Source organism: Clarias gariepinus, chromosome 21 (assembly GCF_024256425.1).
Source record: "Clarias gariepinus isolate MV-2021 ecotype Netherlands chromosome 21, CGAR_prim_01v2, whole genome shotgun sequence".
Classification (NCBI taxonomy): Eukaryota; Metazoa; Chordata; class Actinopteri; order Siluriformes; family Clariidae; genus Clarias; species Clarias gariepinus.
This window is the reverse complement of record NC_071120.1, coordinates 476,478-492,338: the sequence shown is the minus strand read 5'-3', so window position 1 is coordinate 492,338 and position 15,861 is coordinate 476,478. Positions and strand designations below refer to the sequence as shown.

The 15,861-nt window shown below is 39.8% G+C and overlaps 1 protein-coding gene across 3 annotated transcripts in view; it reads right to left on the bottom strand.

Moving 5' to 3' along the window:
- Positions 1-12,269: 12,269 nt before the first annotated feature.
- The window catches only part of LOC128509285 (serine protease FAM111A-like), a 107,380-nt gene continuing 103,788 nt past the window's right edge, over positions 12,270-15,861 (bottom strand). For all 3 annotated transcript variants that reach the window (XM_053480941.1, XM_053480940.1, XM_053480938.1), the window contains exons 2-4: positions 15,638-15,788; positions 15,101-15,164; positions 12,270-14,248 (exon numbers count right to left, since the gene is read on the bottom strand). In XM_053480941.1, coding sequence (XP_053336916.1) covers positions 12,440-14,248; positions 15,101-15,163 — 1,872 coding nt within the window. In that variant the 5' untranslated portion in view covers position 15,164; positions 15,638-15,788 and the 3' untranslated portion in view covers positions 12,270-12,439. The remainder of the gene's footprint in view (positions 14,249-15,100; positions 15,165-15,637; positions 15,789-15,861) is intronic.

The following is a 15,861-nucleotide window of genomic DNA, read 5'->3' as shown; positions in this document are numbered from 1 at the left end:
TTCAAATTCTATTTGAGAATATCATGTAGACTTCAGAACAAATGTCATCAAAACAAAAATATATATATTTTTGGGGTTCACGATGTGTGCATGGGTGCTGCACAGAGTATCAGTCTCGAACATTTTCAGATTCACATTCTGTGAGGGTATGAAGCAGTTACTATAGCCTACATGTACGTGCGGAGGTTCTGTGCCACTTCCTCTTCTTTTAAACTGTCATGGGAAAACAGGCTTGACAAAGTGATATAAAAGTAATACGATTTACCTCCAAATTACATTTATATTATGTAAAAAAATTTTTTTTGTATTTACATTACCCTTTATCTAAATAGTTACAGTACATATTTAATTAAAATTGATTATTGCCAATTTATATAATGCTGTACACAGTTTAAGAAAGCAAAAAAATACAGTATAAATAATATGATGCTTTTCTGTTCAAAATGTGAACAAAAAATGCTATTTTTATTATTGAAATAATATATAAATTTGGTTTATTAATTTACAGAAAATATCTGTAATTTTACAGAGATTATATACAGTTTAATAAGGAAAAACTATTCAGATTAAAATTAGTATATTTTTTACAGGGCAGGTAATCCACGATTCTTTTCAGTTTATTGTTTTTCAACACGATTTTTTCCCCCTCCCTTCTGGCCTTGATGTAGAAACAAACTAAATTTTCAGGTGGAAGAAACAGGGAGTTTCTGTGCCTTCACTGTGCTGTTGTTTCCATTTGATGTCCAGAAGCTCGTGGTGCCACAGCAGCTCTGGACATTTGCTCTTTCAGGATGAGCACTGCCTTATTTCCTCCTTTTTAGGTTTTCAAGGATTAAAATTAAAATAATACAATAAAAAAAAGATAAGGCAGTAAAATTGTCTGAAGTCTCTGTTAGATGACCATAGACTCATTACAGTCCATCACATATTTCTTGCATTTGCAACGGAATCTCAAGGTATGAAATTTATTAAATAATTGTCTCTTAATAATGTAATTAAGAGAAGAACATGATACATATTTCTAAAATCTGATCGATACTTCCGGTTTAATCTAATTACTCACCAGATTGTAGCTCCAGAACTAGCAGCTTTCAGTCAGAAACAGAAAAATCCCTGCACCTGATTGGTTAATCATCTCTGAGCCAGAAGTCAATAACATCTGAAGAAACAAATGACGGCTGGTGTTTGTTTGATGTTCGGGAAATTAAAATAAGTTTCTGTTCCTGTAAAGATTTACTTCTCCTTTGGGTTATTGGGGTTTGTCTGTAGATTTTTATTATTAGTAGTAGTAGTATCATAAATTAGTATCAGTATCAGTTTGTAGCCTGGTCAGAGTCTGAGCTCCTGCTTTACTCTTCATCACATAACTGTTTTAATAAGGTAAGGAATATCTCAGCTCTTGACTTTCATCCCCTTGACCACATTTTTCTTTCATACAAAATGTGGATAATACGTCTCCCACAGGTACGGCAGTGGCAATTTCTTTAAGACTGCAAGGGAAGCTCAGCTTCCCCTATAATGTCACAAAATAAATGGTCAAATTATGTACTATTGTATTAACATTTTATTGACTAAAAATGCGTTAGAAAACGTTCAGAATCAGTTAGATGTAGCAGGTCGGCTGACTTGATTTTCTTCTCATACATTCCCGTAGCGTCACAGTGCATTTCCCCGTTGAAGCCCAGCGTCCATTGACTTCGATGCGGCTGCCTTGAACGTTTTTTTTCAGTGCTTTGAAACTAGACGGTCATTGGATAAACGCTGCGATTATGTCCCGACCACGGACGCTCAGCATCTCTGGGGTGAATGAGGAGCAAATGAGTAGTGGGCTGGCCTGGACTCCGAGCTTCTGCGTGATGATTGGAGGGTCTGTCGAAAGATTGCATCTCCTTTTGACTGACAGCGATTTTGTACTATAAGGAATCGCTGAAGCTATTCGCGCTCAGTCCCATCGCGGATTTCTCAAGTTCAGTCGAAATAAAAACTGCTGCAACCTATTTCTTTATATTTGCTTGGCGAAATTGCTTGATTTTCATTATACATTTCATACAATTATACACCACATTCCTTGTTTCACTTTTACAGCATTTAATTTTTTTTTAGATCGTTCATTCATTCATTCATATAGTAGGCTAGGCTAGCGTCGTGGGTAAAACTGCACACAATGGCAGACAGTGCTAATGGTGTCGACCTGATTTTGGCGAAGCCATTTGAAAGTGTTCCTTACGAGGAAAAACTTTTTTACAATTAATTAAACAGCAGGGCAGATCAACACCTAAGATTGATTTAGTGCAAAAGATAGGGAAAAATAACAGGTCTTTTCAGCTCTCCTGGTACGACAAAGTTAACTGGCTGACTGGAAGTGCTGTGACAAATAAAATGTACTGCTGGCCATGCCTCTTGATGAAACCATCTCACGGATGTGTTGTTTGGTCAATGGTGGGGTTTGAACATGTGAGTGCATGTGCAAGATTAAGTTGCATGGGAAGGATCAGGGTTGAGCATGCAATAAATGAAGGTGCTCGCATTCAAGTGGCTAAACATAATGAAACAGTCAAACAAAACAGAGCCTTCCTAAACCGCCTTATTGATGTGACATCCTTGCTAGGCCGGCAGGAGCTGTCATTTAGGGGACATGATGAGAGTAGTGAATCATCAAACAAGGGGAATTACAGGGAGGTTACAGAAACATTAGCTAAATATGACTCTGTCCTGTCCACACAATTCGAGTCCTCAACTGTGTTTTCTGGTATGTCCTATACTATTCAAAATGACTTGATCTCTGCTCTTGCAGCCATTATTTCTGATCAGATCAGAGATGAAATTCAGGATGCTCCCTTTTTTTGGATGGCAGGTGGATAAAACAACTGATATATCCTGCCGTGCCCAACTCTCTGTCATTGTTCGCTATGTGGATAGTGCAGGTAAAATTCAGGAGTGCTTTATTGGATTTTTTGATGTTTCTGGGGGGCGAGATGCCAAGTCCGTTTTTGAAATATTAAATGAGAACATGCAGGGCTACAATTTTAAGGATAAGCTTGTGGCACAGACCTATGATGGGGCTGCTGTCATGGCTTCAGATCTCAATGGTCTGCAGGCCACAGTGAAAGCAATAGCCCCCAGTGCAATGTTTGTGCATTGCTATGCACACAGACTGAATCTGGTGCTAAATGCTTGCCTGTGTGCAGAATCTTCTTTGCATCACTCTCTGGATTTGCCACATTTTTTTCAAAATCCACAAAGAGGACATCTTTTCTGGAGTCTGCAGGCTGTTCAAGGTTGCCCAGAAACGCTCCTACTCGATGGAATTTCACATCACGGATGGTGAGTACTGTAAGGCAAACAATTATGATGGCCTCCTGCAGACATTTGAGAACATTATTGCAGATACAACAATGGATGATGATACACTGGATTGTGCCAAAGGCTTTGTGAGGAAACTGGAGGATTTTGAGTTTGTGTTCATGATGTACACATGAACAAATCTTCTCTGAGACTGATGTGGTCTTTGGTATTGTCCAGCAGAGGGCAATGGATGTTCTTTACTGCAAGAAAAGAATTGAATCTCTTTTTGCATTTGTCAAAGAGAAGAGGTCAGAGGGGGCTTTCCAAGCTGTTTATGCCAAGACAGCAGATCTCACATCAGACCAACGAGATGAGCCCATGAGAAAGCGCTGTGTGACCCAATTACAGGATCCCCAAGAGCGATACAGAAATCTGTACATGGCCATCCTTGATAACATCTTGGAGCAGATTCCTGGACGTTTTTCAAATTTGGAAAGCATGCTCTTCTTAGAATTAGCCAATCCAGATAAATTTGATGACATGAGACAGGTATTTCCAGAGAAGGCCTTCCAAAGTGTCCTAAAAAGTTATAGCCATCACTTTGATTCAGGGAGACTGAGGTCAGAACTGTATTCAGATCAGGACTTGCAGGGTAACAGGGGAAAGCTGTGTGATTACTTGGTGTTCCTTAAAGACATGGAGTTGGACAGTGCAATGACTCAGCTTTACAAACTGTTAAACCACTCATTAGTGGCAACAATTGGAGCTACATCTGCAGGTGTAAAAAGGAGCTTCTCCTGTTTAAAGCGGCTCAAGTCCTACACCTTAAACACAATGGGCCAAGGCCATTTAAGCAGCCTAGCTCTGCTGGCCATTGAGAGGATACTGGTCAAGTCACTGGAAAAGACGCCTAGTTGGTACGACAGAGTCACAGACCATTTTCTTGAAAAGGAACGTAGGACAGAATTTACTTTTAAATAAATAGACAATTTTATGATGTAGGCCGAAAATGAGCTTCCCCTATTTGACATTATTACAGTGCAGTAAGCAACATCTGAACAGAGATGTTCCTACCTGAAATAACATCCAGTTTAATTGTTCACAAACACCTCATGTGCTCAGATACCACCTCATTAGACTTCTATAATAAATGACCTGTATTAAAGTGACATGATTTAGGAACCTCGCATCAAGCACTATGTTAAAAAGAAGTTAAAAACCACAGAAGCAGAGATTTACCTGCTCCTGTACCTGGTATTTGTGGTGCTTGGAGTGATAGCACTCTGTAGCCGAGCTGGAGGAAGATCTACCAGCGTTTTTTTCTTAGGAATATTGTGTGGACATTACAAAAAAAAGACGAATCTGAAAAAACAGAAAAGTAGAAGAAATATAATTTAAGTAAAAGGGAGGAGTGTTTTTTTCACACACACACGAGACCCATGGGACTGTCCAATGATCAAAAAGGGAGTTCTGCATAAATGGTCTCTATTAAGGAAAACCATGAAGACAGTGTATAGGCATCTGCTGCGTGTTTGAGAGTGAGACTTGCAGGAAGTGTAAGCAGTCTGATGTCTGGAACAGTTTAAAGCAGCATTTTATTGTGATTTGTTTGATCAGACACTCATGGTTTTTGTGTTACCAAATGATATGCTGTTATGCAAAAATTCCATTAATGGTTATTGTTGTGCAAACAGTATTCACTGTTATGCACAAACGTTTGCTGTTTTGCTCAAATTATCAAAGTATCACAGTGCCAAAATTCCTCATTTCAACTTGATTTAAATGTAAAAAAAAAAAAAATCCTTACAGCATTTATAATGCTTGAAATTTTCAGCACTGCAGTTAATTGTGGTTGTATATTTTAAATGAAAATGTATTTTAAGCATTTAAAAGGTCAGTGCAAAAATATTGACCTTACTAAACTGCTGTTTAAGTGTTAAAAATACCATTTTCATTATTTTTTAACCCTCACAAATTCAGGTCGACAAAATTCAGGTATTCAAATTCTTACTGCCCATCCTTCCTTCCTTGTTCTCTTTCCACATACCATCTGTCTTCTCATCAAAAAGGGCCTGGACTAATACACACAAACACACTCACTCACTCAGATAAATGCAATTACCTCAAAATAATGGGACTGAGCTAACAAACACACAAGCACAAACACACTACAACTATTTATCATTTTCACACACCAACGTGCAATCTCTTTTTTGCCTTGTCATTTGAACAAGAATTCTTTTCTATCTTTGCTGCTACTTACAAGAAACGGTTACTGTTTCTCATCTATCGTCTCATGGATAAGTTACTTTGCACTACCTCATCTCAGTACTTCATTACCACACAGTATAGGATTGTGTCGTGTTGTCTTGTGTATGTTTTCTTTTTTGTGTACTACTTAGATAGTTTTGTTAACTATCTTAAACTCTTTTCTGTCTGTTCATTTTGCATCTGCTTGTGTTTTTTATATTTCATGATTCAACATAAATACAGAGATAAGCATTAGAATCAATTATATTATTAAAATGCAATAAAGATTAAATTCTGACTTGTTCCAGCAAAAGAAGAATTGAATGAGTTAGTCACACAAAAACAAATGTAAAAAGTTAACCAACTGTTTATTAACTGTGTAGAGAAAGAAAAGAGAGAAACCTCAGCATGATGGTAAGGTCTTCATTAAGCACTTTATCAGAGTCAAAGGGATGAAAGTCACAAGCTGAGGTATTCCTTACCTTATGAAAACAGTTATGTTATGAAGAGTAAAGCAGGAACTCAAACTCAGACTCTGACCAGGCTACAAACTGATACTGTCATATTTATTATACTACTACTACTACTACTACTAATAATAATAATAATAATAATATCTAATCTACAGACAAACCCCAATAACCCAAAGGAGAAGCAAATCTTTACAGGAACAGAAATTAATTTTAATTTCCCAAACATCAAACAAACACAAGCCGTCATTTGTTTCTTCAGATGTTATTGATCAGGTGCAGGGATTTTTCTGTTTCTGACTGAAAGCTGCTAGTTCTGGAGCTACAATCTGGTGAGTGATTAGATTATACCAGAAGAATAGATCAGATTTTAGAAATATGCATCATGTTTTTCTCTTAATTACATTATTAAAAAACGATTATTTAATATATTAAGACAGTAGATTGAGTAGACACTTGATTGATTAGCCAGTCATTAATAAAACAGTGAACTGATATCTGGATTGATAAGAATAGATTTATAAGAGTAGACTAAATAGAATGATTAAACAGTGGATTAGTTAGACAGTTTATTGATTACACAGTAGACTGATTAGACTGCTGCTAATTTTATACAGGATTGAAATCAAGGTGACTCCCATCAGGAACAGCAAGAGAATGAATATAACAGCTGTAAGTGGTGTTCTACGCTGAGAGTACAGCAAAATGACATGTACTGGGTGAATCGATTATTATACATTTGGCTATAATATATAATAATAATTATTTGGCTGCTTCGTGTTGGCTGCTTTTTCCCGAGCTCCGCCAGACTGACCAATTTTTCTACTTTTTCGTCCCCTTACGAAGAGTAAACATATAACAGATAAGTATTTCATACTACCTTATAATATATTCACTCGAAACGCGTGTTATATCGTTTTCGTATAAGTTTATATCGTATAAGTTTTAATAGTTTTGCAGCACACCGCTTCTAGCCAGCTTTTCATTAGCATCGCTAGCCCGTTAGCCCGGCTATCACAAGTTTGTTTACGCTCTTTCGCACCGGTTATTTCTATTTTTAGACACCATGTCGGTTGGGTCTCTGCCCCTGTGTGCAGGTGAGGAGACATTGGAGCTGCACTCGGTGGACTTGGAGATGGAGGCCGTGGAGAAGCTGATCCGCGACCTACAGGTGAAGCTGGCCCGGCTACAGCAGCGGAAAGCCACGCTGGAATCGTCGCGGACCGACGCTCACCTGTCCCAGGTAAATTCTCGGCATGAGAATTCTCCGACAACCTCTACTCCGCGTGCTTCTCTGCCCAGGTCCAACGCACCGAGAACGCAGCCTGCCCAGCTTTCCTTCACCCCGGCGCCGGGATACCACGAGGCCTGGAAACTTCAGCAGCGGAAGACGCGCGCCAAGCCCCGGGCGAGGACCTCTCCTCCTCCGCCACCACCCGTCTTCGAGATCTCAACCCGAAACCGCTTCGCTCCTCTCCGTGAGACGGCACACGACGCGCTGGTCATCGGAGACTCCATTGTCCGCCACGTGCGTGCTACCACAGCTAAAGGTAAGGCGTACACGCGCTGTTTACCTGGTGCACGTGTTCTTGATGTTGCTGCACAGGTGCCTGCGGCCCTGAGGAAGAACATTCGAGCTGTGGTTCTCCATGCTGGCACCAACGACATCAGGCTGAGGCAGACGGAGATCCTAAAGAAGGACTTCAGGAGCCTGGTTGAGAAGGTCCGCAGCACATCACCCACGACAAAGATCGTCGTATCTGGACCACTTCCGACATTTCAGAGAGGAATCGAGAGGTTCAGTAGATTATTTGCCTTCAATGAATGGTTACAATCTTGGTGTCAACAACAGAGATTACCCTTTGTTGATAACTGGAATGTTTTCTGGGAGCGTCCTAGGCTCTACCGCACAGATGGCCTGCACCCTAGCAGAGCTGGAGCAGCGGTCCTCTCTGACAACATCTCCAGGACATTACGAACCATCTGACTTGCGGTAAGTCATACCTCAGATTCTTTAGATATCAGCCACAATACAACCCACCATACTAATAGACGCACACACATAGCTTGTACTATAGAAACTGTGTCTATTCCCCGATTAGTGAGAAAAAAGAATAAATTCGTTAAATCCAGCCGAAACAATCTGGTAACCATTAAACCAGAAAAAGCCCAAATAAGTAATCGAAGTCTACCTCTAAAGTTTGGACTTCTCAACATTAGATCCCTTACGCTAAACCAACCGTCTGCTAGCTGCATAGAGTCGTCACTCAGGGTTCACTCTATTGAGACTGTGTCTGTTCCCCGAGCTAAAAACAAATTTAGAAAGACTCAGAAAGTCTGTTTTAGTAATTTAATTAGCATAAAGACCACAAACTTGGATCAGACTGAATGCGCAGCCGGCACCTCTGATCTGAAGCTAGGACTGTTAAATATTAGATCTCTCGCATCTAAAGCAGTTATAGTTAATGAAATTATCACAGATCAGGATTTTGATATACTCTGTTTAACAGAAACCTGGATTAAACAGGACGAGTATGTAGCTCTAAATGAAGCTAGTCCTCCTGGATACAGCTACATACACCAGCCTCGGTTAACTGGTAGAGGAGGAGGCGTCGCAGTTATTCACAATGATAATTTGACTATTGTACAAAAACACGGACACAAATTTAATTCATTTGAAATTCTTTATAGTAACATAAGTGTATTTAACTATATTAAGTCAGCTCAGTCGATCCCGCTAATTGTCATTTACAGACCTCCAGGGCCGTACTCGGAATTTCTTAGTGAATTTGCAGATTTCCTCTCAAACCTAGTCGTTTCTGTAGACAAAGTGTTAATTGCTGGAGATTTTAATATTCATTTTGAAAACCCAGAAGACCCTCTAAGAACTGCATTTATGTCTATACTGGACTCGGTAGGAGTAAATCAGTGTGTAGTAGGACCCACTCATAAAGCAGGTCACACTTTAGATTTAATAATATTATTTGGATTAAGTATAAGAAATTTATTCACAATACCACTATCTGAAGTTATCTCAGATCACTATCTTGTCTCAATTCAAGTGTGTCACAGTAATAATGTACACACAGCGCCGCGCTACCGTATGAAACGTACATTCACATCAACTACCAAACAGAGTTTTATCAGTAATCTCCCAGAGTTCCCAACTTCGATTAGATCACCGTCTGACCCCACAGAACTCGATCAGGCGACTGAATATTTAGAGTCGACATTTCGCTATACCCTAGATAATGTAGCTCCAGTCAAAAGAAAAATTATTAGAGATAAAAAACTTGCTCCCTGGTATAACGATCACACGCGCACTTTAAAACAGACCGCTCGGAAATTAGAACGTAAATGGCGTCAAACTAAATTACTAGTATTTCAAATAGCATGGAAGGAGAGCATCCTGAACTATAGAAAAGCTCTTAGTGTAGCTAGATCAACATATCTCTCCACTCTTATAGAAGAAAATAAAAATAATCCTAGATTCTTATTTAATGCTGTAGCCAAATTAACCAGAAATAAGACCACTGCAGAAATCTCCACAACAACATCATGCAATAGTGAGGACTTCATGAACTTTTTTAATAATAAAATTGTAAATATTAGGCATAAAATTGAGGTTTTGAAACCGAACAATGTAATTGATGCAGATGTTAATCTAGCCATGTCAGACCAGAACCTAGAATACTTTACTCCCCTTGAAGAGAATGAACTAATTTCACTCATCTCTTCTTCAAACTCATCAACCTGTATATTAGATCCTGTACCGACACATTTTCTTAAACAGATAGTACCAGCAATAATAGAACCCCTGTTGAGAATAATTAATTCTTCACTCAGCATTGGATATGTTCCAAAATCTTTTAAATTAGCAGTTATCAAACCAATAATTAAGAAACCTGACCTCGACCCCTGTCAGCTGTCCAGTTACAGACCAATATCAAACCTCCCCTTTATCTCTAAGATCCTGGAAAAGATAGTAGCGGAGCAGCTATGCTCATATATACATAGGAATGGCATACATGAACTGTATCAGTCAGGATTTAGGCCTCATCACAGTACAGAGACGGCGCTCGTTAAAGTAGTAAACGACATTCTATTGGCCTCTGATCAGGGTTGTGTAACTATGCTTGTATTACTTGACCTCAGTGCAGCTTTTGACACTGTTGATCACGCTATTCTTCTTCACAGATTAGAAAATGTAGTGGGAATTAAGGGTACAGCCCTCTCCTGGCTCAGATCCTATCTGACCCATCGTTATCAGTATGTAGACTTAAATGGTGATTATTCTGCATGTTCTCTAGTGGAGTTTGGCGTTCCGCAGGGTTCAGTTTTAGGTCCACTGCTTTTTTCCCTTTACATGCTTCCTCTGGGCAACATAATCCGTAAGCATGGTATTAGTTTTCATTGTTATGCTGATGATACACAGTTATATGTCTCAGCAAAACCTGATGAGAAAAAACAGCTTACTAAAATTGAGCAATGTGTGCAGGACATAAGAAATTGGATGCTAACTAACTTCCTTCTGCTAAATCCGGATAAGACAGAAGTTCTAGTCATAGGACCGCATACAGCTAGGAGTAAAATTTTAGATCATACCGTAACTTTAGATGGCCTTTCTGTTCCATCAAATGCAACAGTGAAAGACCTTGGTGTGATTATTGATTCCAGCCTTTCATTTGAAGCACATGTAGATAATATTACCAGGATAGCATTCTTTCACCTCAGAAATATTGCCAGAATAAGAAATTTATTGTCGCTAAACGACGCAGAAAAACTAGTTCATGCTTTTATCACCTCTAGGTTGGACTATTGTAATGCCTTACTGTCTGGTTGTTCAGCTAGATGCATAAATAAGCTTCAGCTAGTCCAGAATGCAGCAGCGAGAGTCCTCACCAGAACCAGAAGATATGAGCACATCACCCCTATCTTATCTTCACTCCATTGGCTCCCTGTGAAATTTCGCATTGATTTTAAAATACTACTTTTGACATATAAAGCATTAAATGGTCTCGCGCCGCAGTACCTGAGCGAACTGCTAGTGTCTTACGATCCGCCACGCCTACTTCGATCAAAGGATGCAGGCTGCTTGTCAGTACCGCGTATTATGAAAAATACAGCTGGGGGCAGAGCTTTTTCTTACAAAGCCCCAAAGTTATGGAATAGTCTTCCAAATAGTGTTCGGGACTCAGACACAGTCTCAGTGTTTAAGTCCAGGCTAAAAACCTATTTATTTAGCCGAGCATTTTTATAAATAGATTTGCCATAGGTAAAGGAGCAGATCTGGGGGACTCATAGACGTAGAGTATTATGGTGAACTGGTATGTTTGGATGCTGTCTTCCTCACTCTAATTGATCACTCAGGTTTGCTGACGGTGAGGTGATTGTTTGCTTTACATGTCAGGAAGCCCTCATGTTTGTGTTTCCTTCTGGCTCTCCCTTTTAGTTATGCTGTCATAGTTAGTCCTGCCGGAGTCTCTGCTTGCACGCTACAGTTAATATACATTCACATTATACATTGTGTGACTGTGACCATACCTAACTGCCATCTCTCCTCTTCTTCTCTTTCCCCCCCTCTTTCTTTTTCCTCTCTCCTCCTGTCCCCCCCTTTCACTCTTTCTCTCTCTCTCTGTCGAGCTACACATGTCGTTCCTGAGCTGCCAGTGATCCAGACTCCCTCTGCCCTCCGGACCTGTCTGACCCATCCTGGTGCCCCGCTTCTGGCTGAAGATCTCGTCACATGGATGCCCCGTGGGTCTCTCTGGGATGCGTCTGGTGTCTGGGAATGATTCTCTCTACCTAGAAAATGGTTCTGGCCTTGACTGGTGTTGGCAACTGTTTCTCTGGGGACTTGACAGTTCGATAGTTCATGACTGGAACTTCTTACAAGTCTACCTGGGTCTTCAATAACTACCTGGACTCCATATTAACATCAATTAACATCAGCTATTTTAGCTGAACTGCCTCCCACCCTACACACTGTATATATGCAGATCATTTACTGCTTTTTGTTTCACCCAAATGAGGATGGGTTCCCTGTTGAGTCTGGTTCCTCTCAAGGTTTCTTCCTCTTACCATCTCAGGGAGTTTTTCCTTGCCACTGTCGCCCTCGGCTTGCTCACCAGGGACAAACTGACCATTTTGATTCATACAAATTCACATTTCATACAAACCTAAATAATTCTTTTGACTATGTAAAGCTGCTTTGCGGCAATGAAAATTGCTAAAAGCGCTATACAAATAAAATTGAATTGAATTGAATTGAATACACAGGGTGACCCAAATAATTCTGCTTCCATAATTAATCAGGCAAAACTCAGAAACTACTGAAGCTATAGACTTAATAATCCATTCAGTAGGTAATTATTCTGCATTTAAACTTAATCTGATCTTTTCTCTCTCGTTACATGTATCCAGGAGGGAAATTCTTAGAGCACAGGGGAGGGTCCACTCTTGACGGCTTCCCAATCCATCACAGAATCGTCAGTTTCAGGATTAAAAATTTTTTGGATTGCTTGCTTAAGATATTGGACATCAGCAGCTCCATGATTTTCACACTGTATTAGGATCTGCTCCAGAATAGGGAACATTGGCTGAGCGTATTCTATCACAGTGGGGGTTTGCTTTTCTACACTCCCCTTAGGTTTATATCCACCAGTGTGAATGCCAATCAATTTGCAGTTTTCATCAAACACCGGTGAGCCAGATGATCCACCGAAGAAACAGGAATGATAAATGATCTGACAATAACATTTTTCGTAATCCTTAGCCAAGCACTGATCCTTTATGAAATTAAGTTTTTGTAGGATTGGATTATCTGCATAGTATTTCTCTACTGCTACTAGTGGAATGTCCTTCTTTGCTATAATAAAACAGGGGTCCATTTGTTTGACTTCGCCCTTTGGGTGTCCAATTACGCAGACACCACCCTCAGGGGGTGGAGTGCTATAGCGCCTCAGCAATTCAGGAAGACCTACTGGAAGTTCTACATCAGTGCTCAGTTCCAGCAAAGCAAAGTCCAGATTGTTTCCCATGTTACCTGTTCCATGGAATAAAGCAACATAGTTCTCCTTCACTGGTATCGCTAAAGAGTTCTCAGTGAAGCGTTCTTCATAACCAAATACAGCTGTAACCTTTTGATTCAGTTTTCGTTGAAAAGTATCATATTCACCAACCACATGTGCGTTGGTGAGGACAAATCTCTTAAAAAGTAGAAATCCTGTTCCAAGTAAACGCTCAGTGTAGATCTGGCAGACGGAGTCGGACAATTCCATCAACTGTTTAACCCTTTTCACCTCTGAAAAGCTCTGAACACTTTTAGAGAACTCCACTCTGAGGAACTCCTTCACTTCCTCATTATTCTTCAGGCTACTTCGTTCTTTCAGAGTCTTCAACAAATCACTGTGCTGTTTTCTCAGAAGGTTCAGAATCTCCTGTGGGTTTGGGATTACTTTTGTTTCTAGGCATTTTCTAGACTTCTTTTCTTCATGTCTCATCTCTGTTTCCTTCTGTTTCCTTTTCCTCTGCTGATTATCAGCACTAGTGGACTCTTGGTTGGGGTTTTCCTGAAGAGTTTCAGTATCTTCACTTTGTTCCTGCTTCACTGTTTCAGCTTCCTGACTCATCTCCTGACTCGAATCCTGGCTGTCTTTCCGATGAGGAGCGACGATGATCTGAAACAGCTTTCCATCCAGATGATCAACAAGAGTAGAAAAATTAGCTTTTTCACTGGTTTCCTCATTAGTGAATGCACCTTTACTGAAGATCACATTATGAAACCGCCCATCGCGCATCAGAGCACTTTTCACTTTTTCCCCTTTCTCTGCATATACACACACATAATCCACATTTTTTTTATTTAATTCGCTGTTTTTCATTACCACACGGATATTTTTGTCTCCCCTGGTCTTAATATAGAAACAAAGCAATTTTTTAGGTGAGAGAGGAGTGAGTTTCTGTGTATTCACTGTGCCACTGTTTCCATCTGATCTGATGAAGCTGATGTCCAGACGCTCGTTCTCATTGAGCAGACTGCAGGGAAAATGTGGTGCCACAGCAGCTCTGGGCATTTCCTCTCTCCGAATGATCACTTCTTTGTTTGGTTCCTTCTTACAGATGGCTCTAAATGAGGAGTCTTTTTGAAGTCTCTCTTGGACGGTCATAGGAGCATTACAGGTTAATGTATATGTCTCACACTTGTAGATGAACCTCAAGGTGTGTCCATGACTTTCTGTTTTCTGTGAAAACAACACTTAGATAAGTGAAAAACTGTAAATTATAAAGAAAACTATTAAATCAGTGGTCCCCAACCACCGGGCCATGCACCAGGACCAGGCCATGGATGATTAGGTACAGACGCACAGAAAGATTTAAAAATATATATTTGACTTTATTTCCATATTTGTTGACTACCAGAGTCTGCAGAATGATTTATTTTGAAAAATGATCAGATCGTCTCCCATTTGCTTCCGTCTGCACATCGCATCATGTGATTCACATGTGTGCTCCAAGTATAATAAATGTGGCCTTAAAAGTGTGTTTGAAGCAACTTCAACACTACTGACGTTCTGGATTAAAATCAGTCGAAGAGAATTTCATCTGCATGTTGACTATTCATGATAACGTAAATGAGCTCATGTTGTGGGAGGTATTGAATGTTGGCCAAGACCCATCTATCTATTAGTAGGCAGGACTGACAATAAGGTGGAGTTCTTAAGACAGGTGTGGAACAGTCTCTAACTTGAAATCACCAAAAAAGCACTAAAAATCCTGCTTCCATTTCCCATGGCCTATCTTTGTGAGATGTGGTTGTCTGCAGTAACAGCAACAACAATGAAATTCCTGAGCAGACTGAACATCACTGTCCCTGATCACTCCTAGATGGGACCATCGTCACAGTGAAACAAGCTCAGAGCTTACACTGATTCTGTGTTACGGTATGTTGTATATGTTATGCACTTTATTATGCTTTGTTACGAGCGTGTGATGGCAGGTCCGTAAAAAACTGCTTTGCATAAAATCGGTTGGAGACCACTGTATTAAATAATGAACAATCAATAATTATTTAATATATAATTTGAGTAACTGACTGTCTGAGTGGATTCTGTGTCCAATCCACTCTTCTCTCCTTCCTTTTTACAGCTGTGTGACATCCTGGAAAATATGACCAAGTTTAGATTAAACATTGCAACACAGTTACAGATGATAATTCATTTTCTATCCATGTACATGACATTTCACCATCATGACACTGCAGCAAGTGACATCTGAACCAAGAACCATGATCAACTCTGTGGAAGTTAAGTGTGGTCCTGACAAACAACTGCTGTTAGATCCCTTTAACTGATTTATACACAAACTGAGAAAAAAAAAAAACATCTCAGTGTCATAGACTGCTGATTACAGGTTTACTTCATCTCCTCTTAACTAGTTAGCATTAGCATTTTGGTGTTGTCATTGTAGAAAACTCTTCTGTAATGAATGACTTGTGATTTTGATCTGGAATTCTAAACCAGGTGATATGGTCATGTGATACACCTCACTGCTCAGTTCTCATGATTTGTGATTTCTCATCAGCTGCTCATGATGAGGGCAGGAAGATAAAACTCCCAGAAGCAGAGATTTACCTTTTCCTGAAGTTGCAATTTGTGTCTCTGTGCAGAGGGACTGGAGGACGTTCACAGTGCCGTGTGCCAGCACAGAAAAATGTGATGAATAGAAAGTCACACAAAGTCTAATCTGCATAGACTGAGTACAACCACGGAGTCAGATCTGCATCTAAAAAATACAGGACAGTTCTTTGGATCAGAGATGTGATTATGGAGTTAGAAATTATGAAATAAGTTAGGAA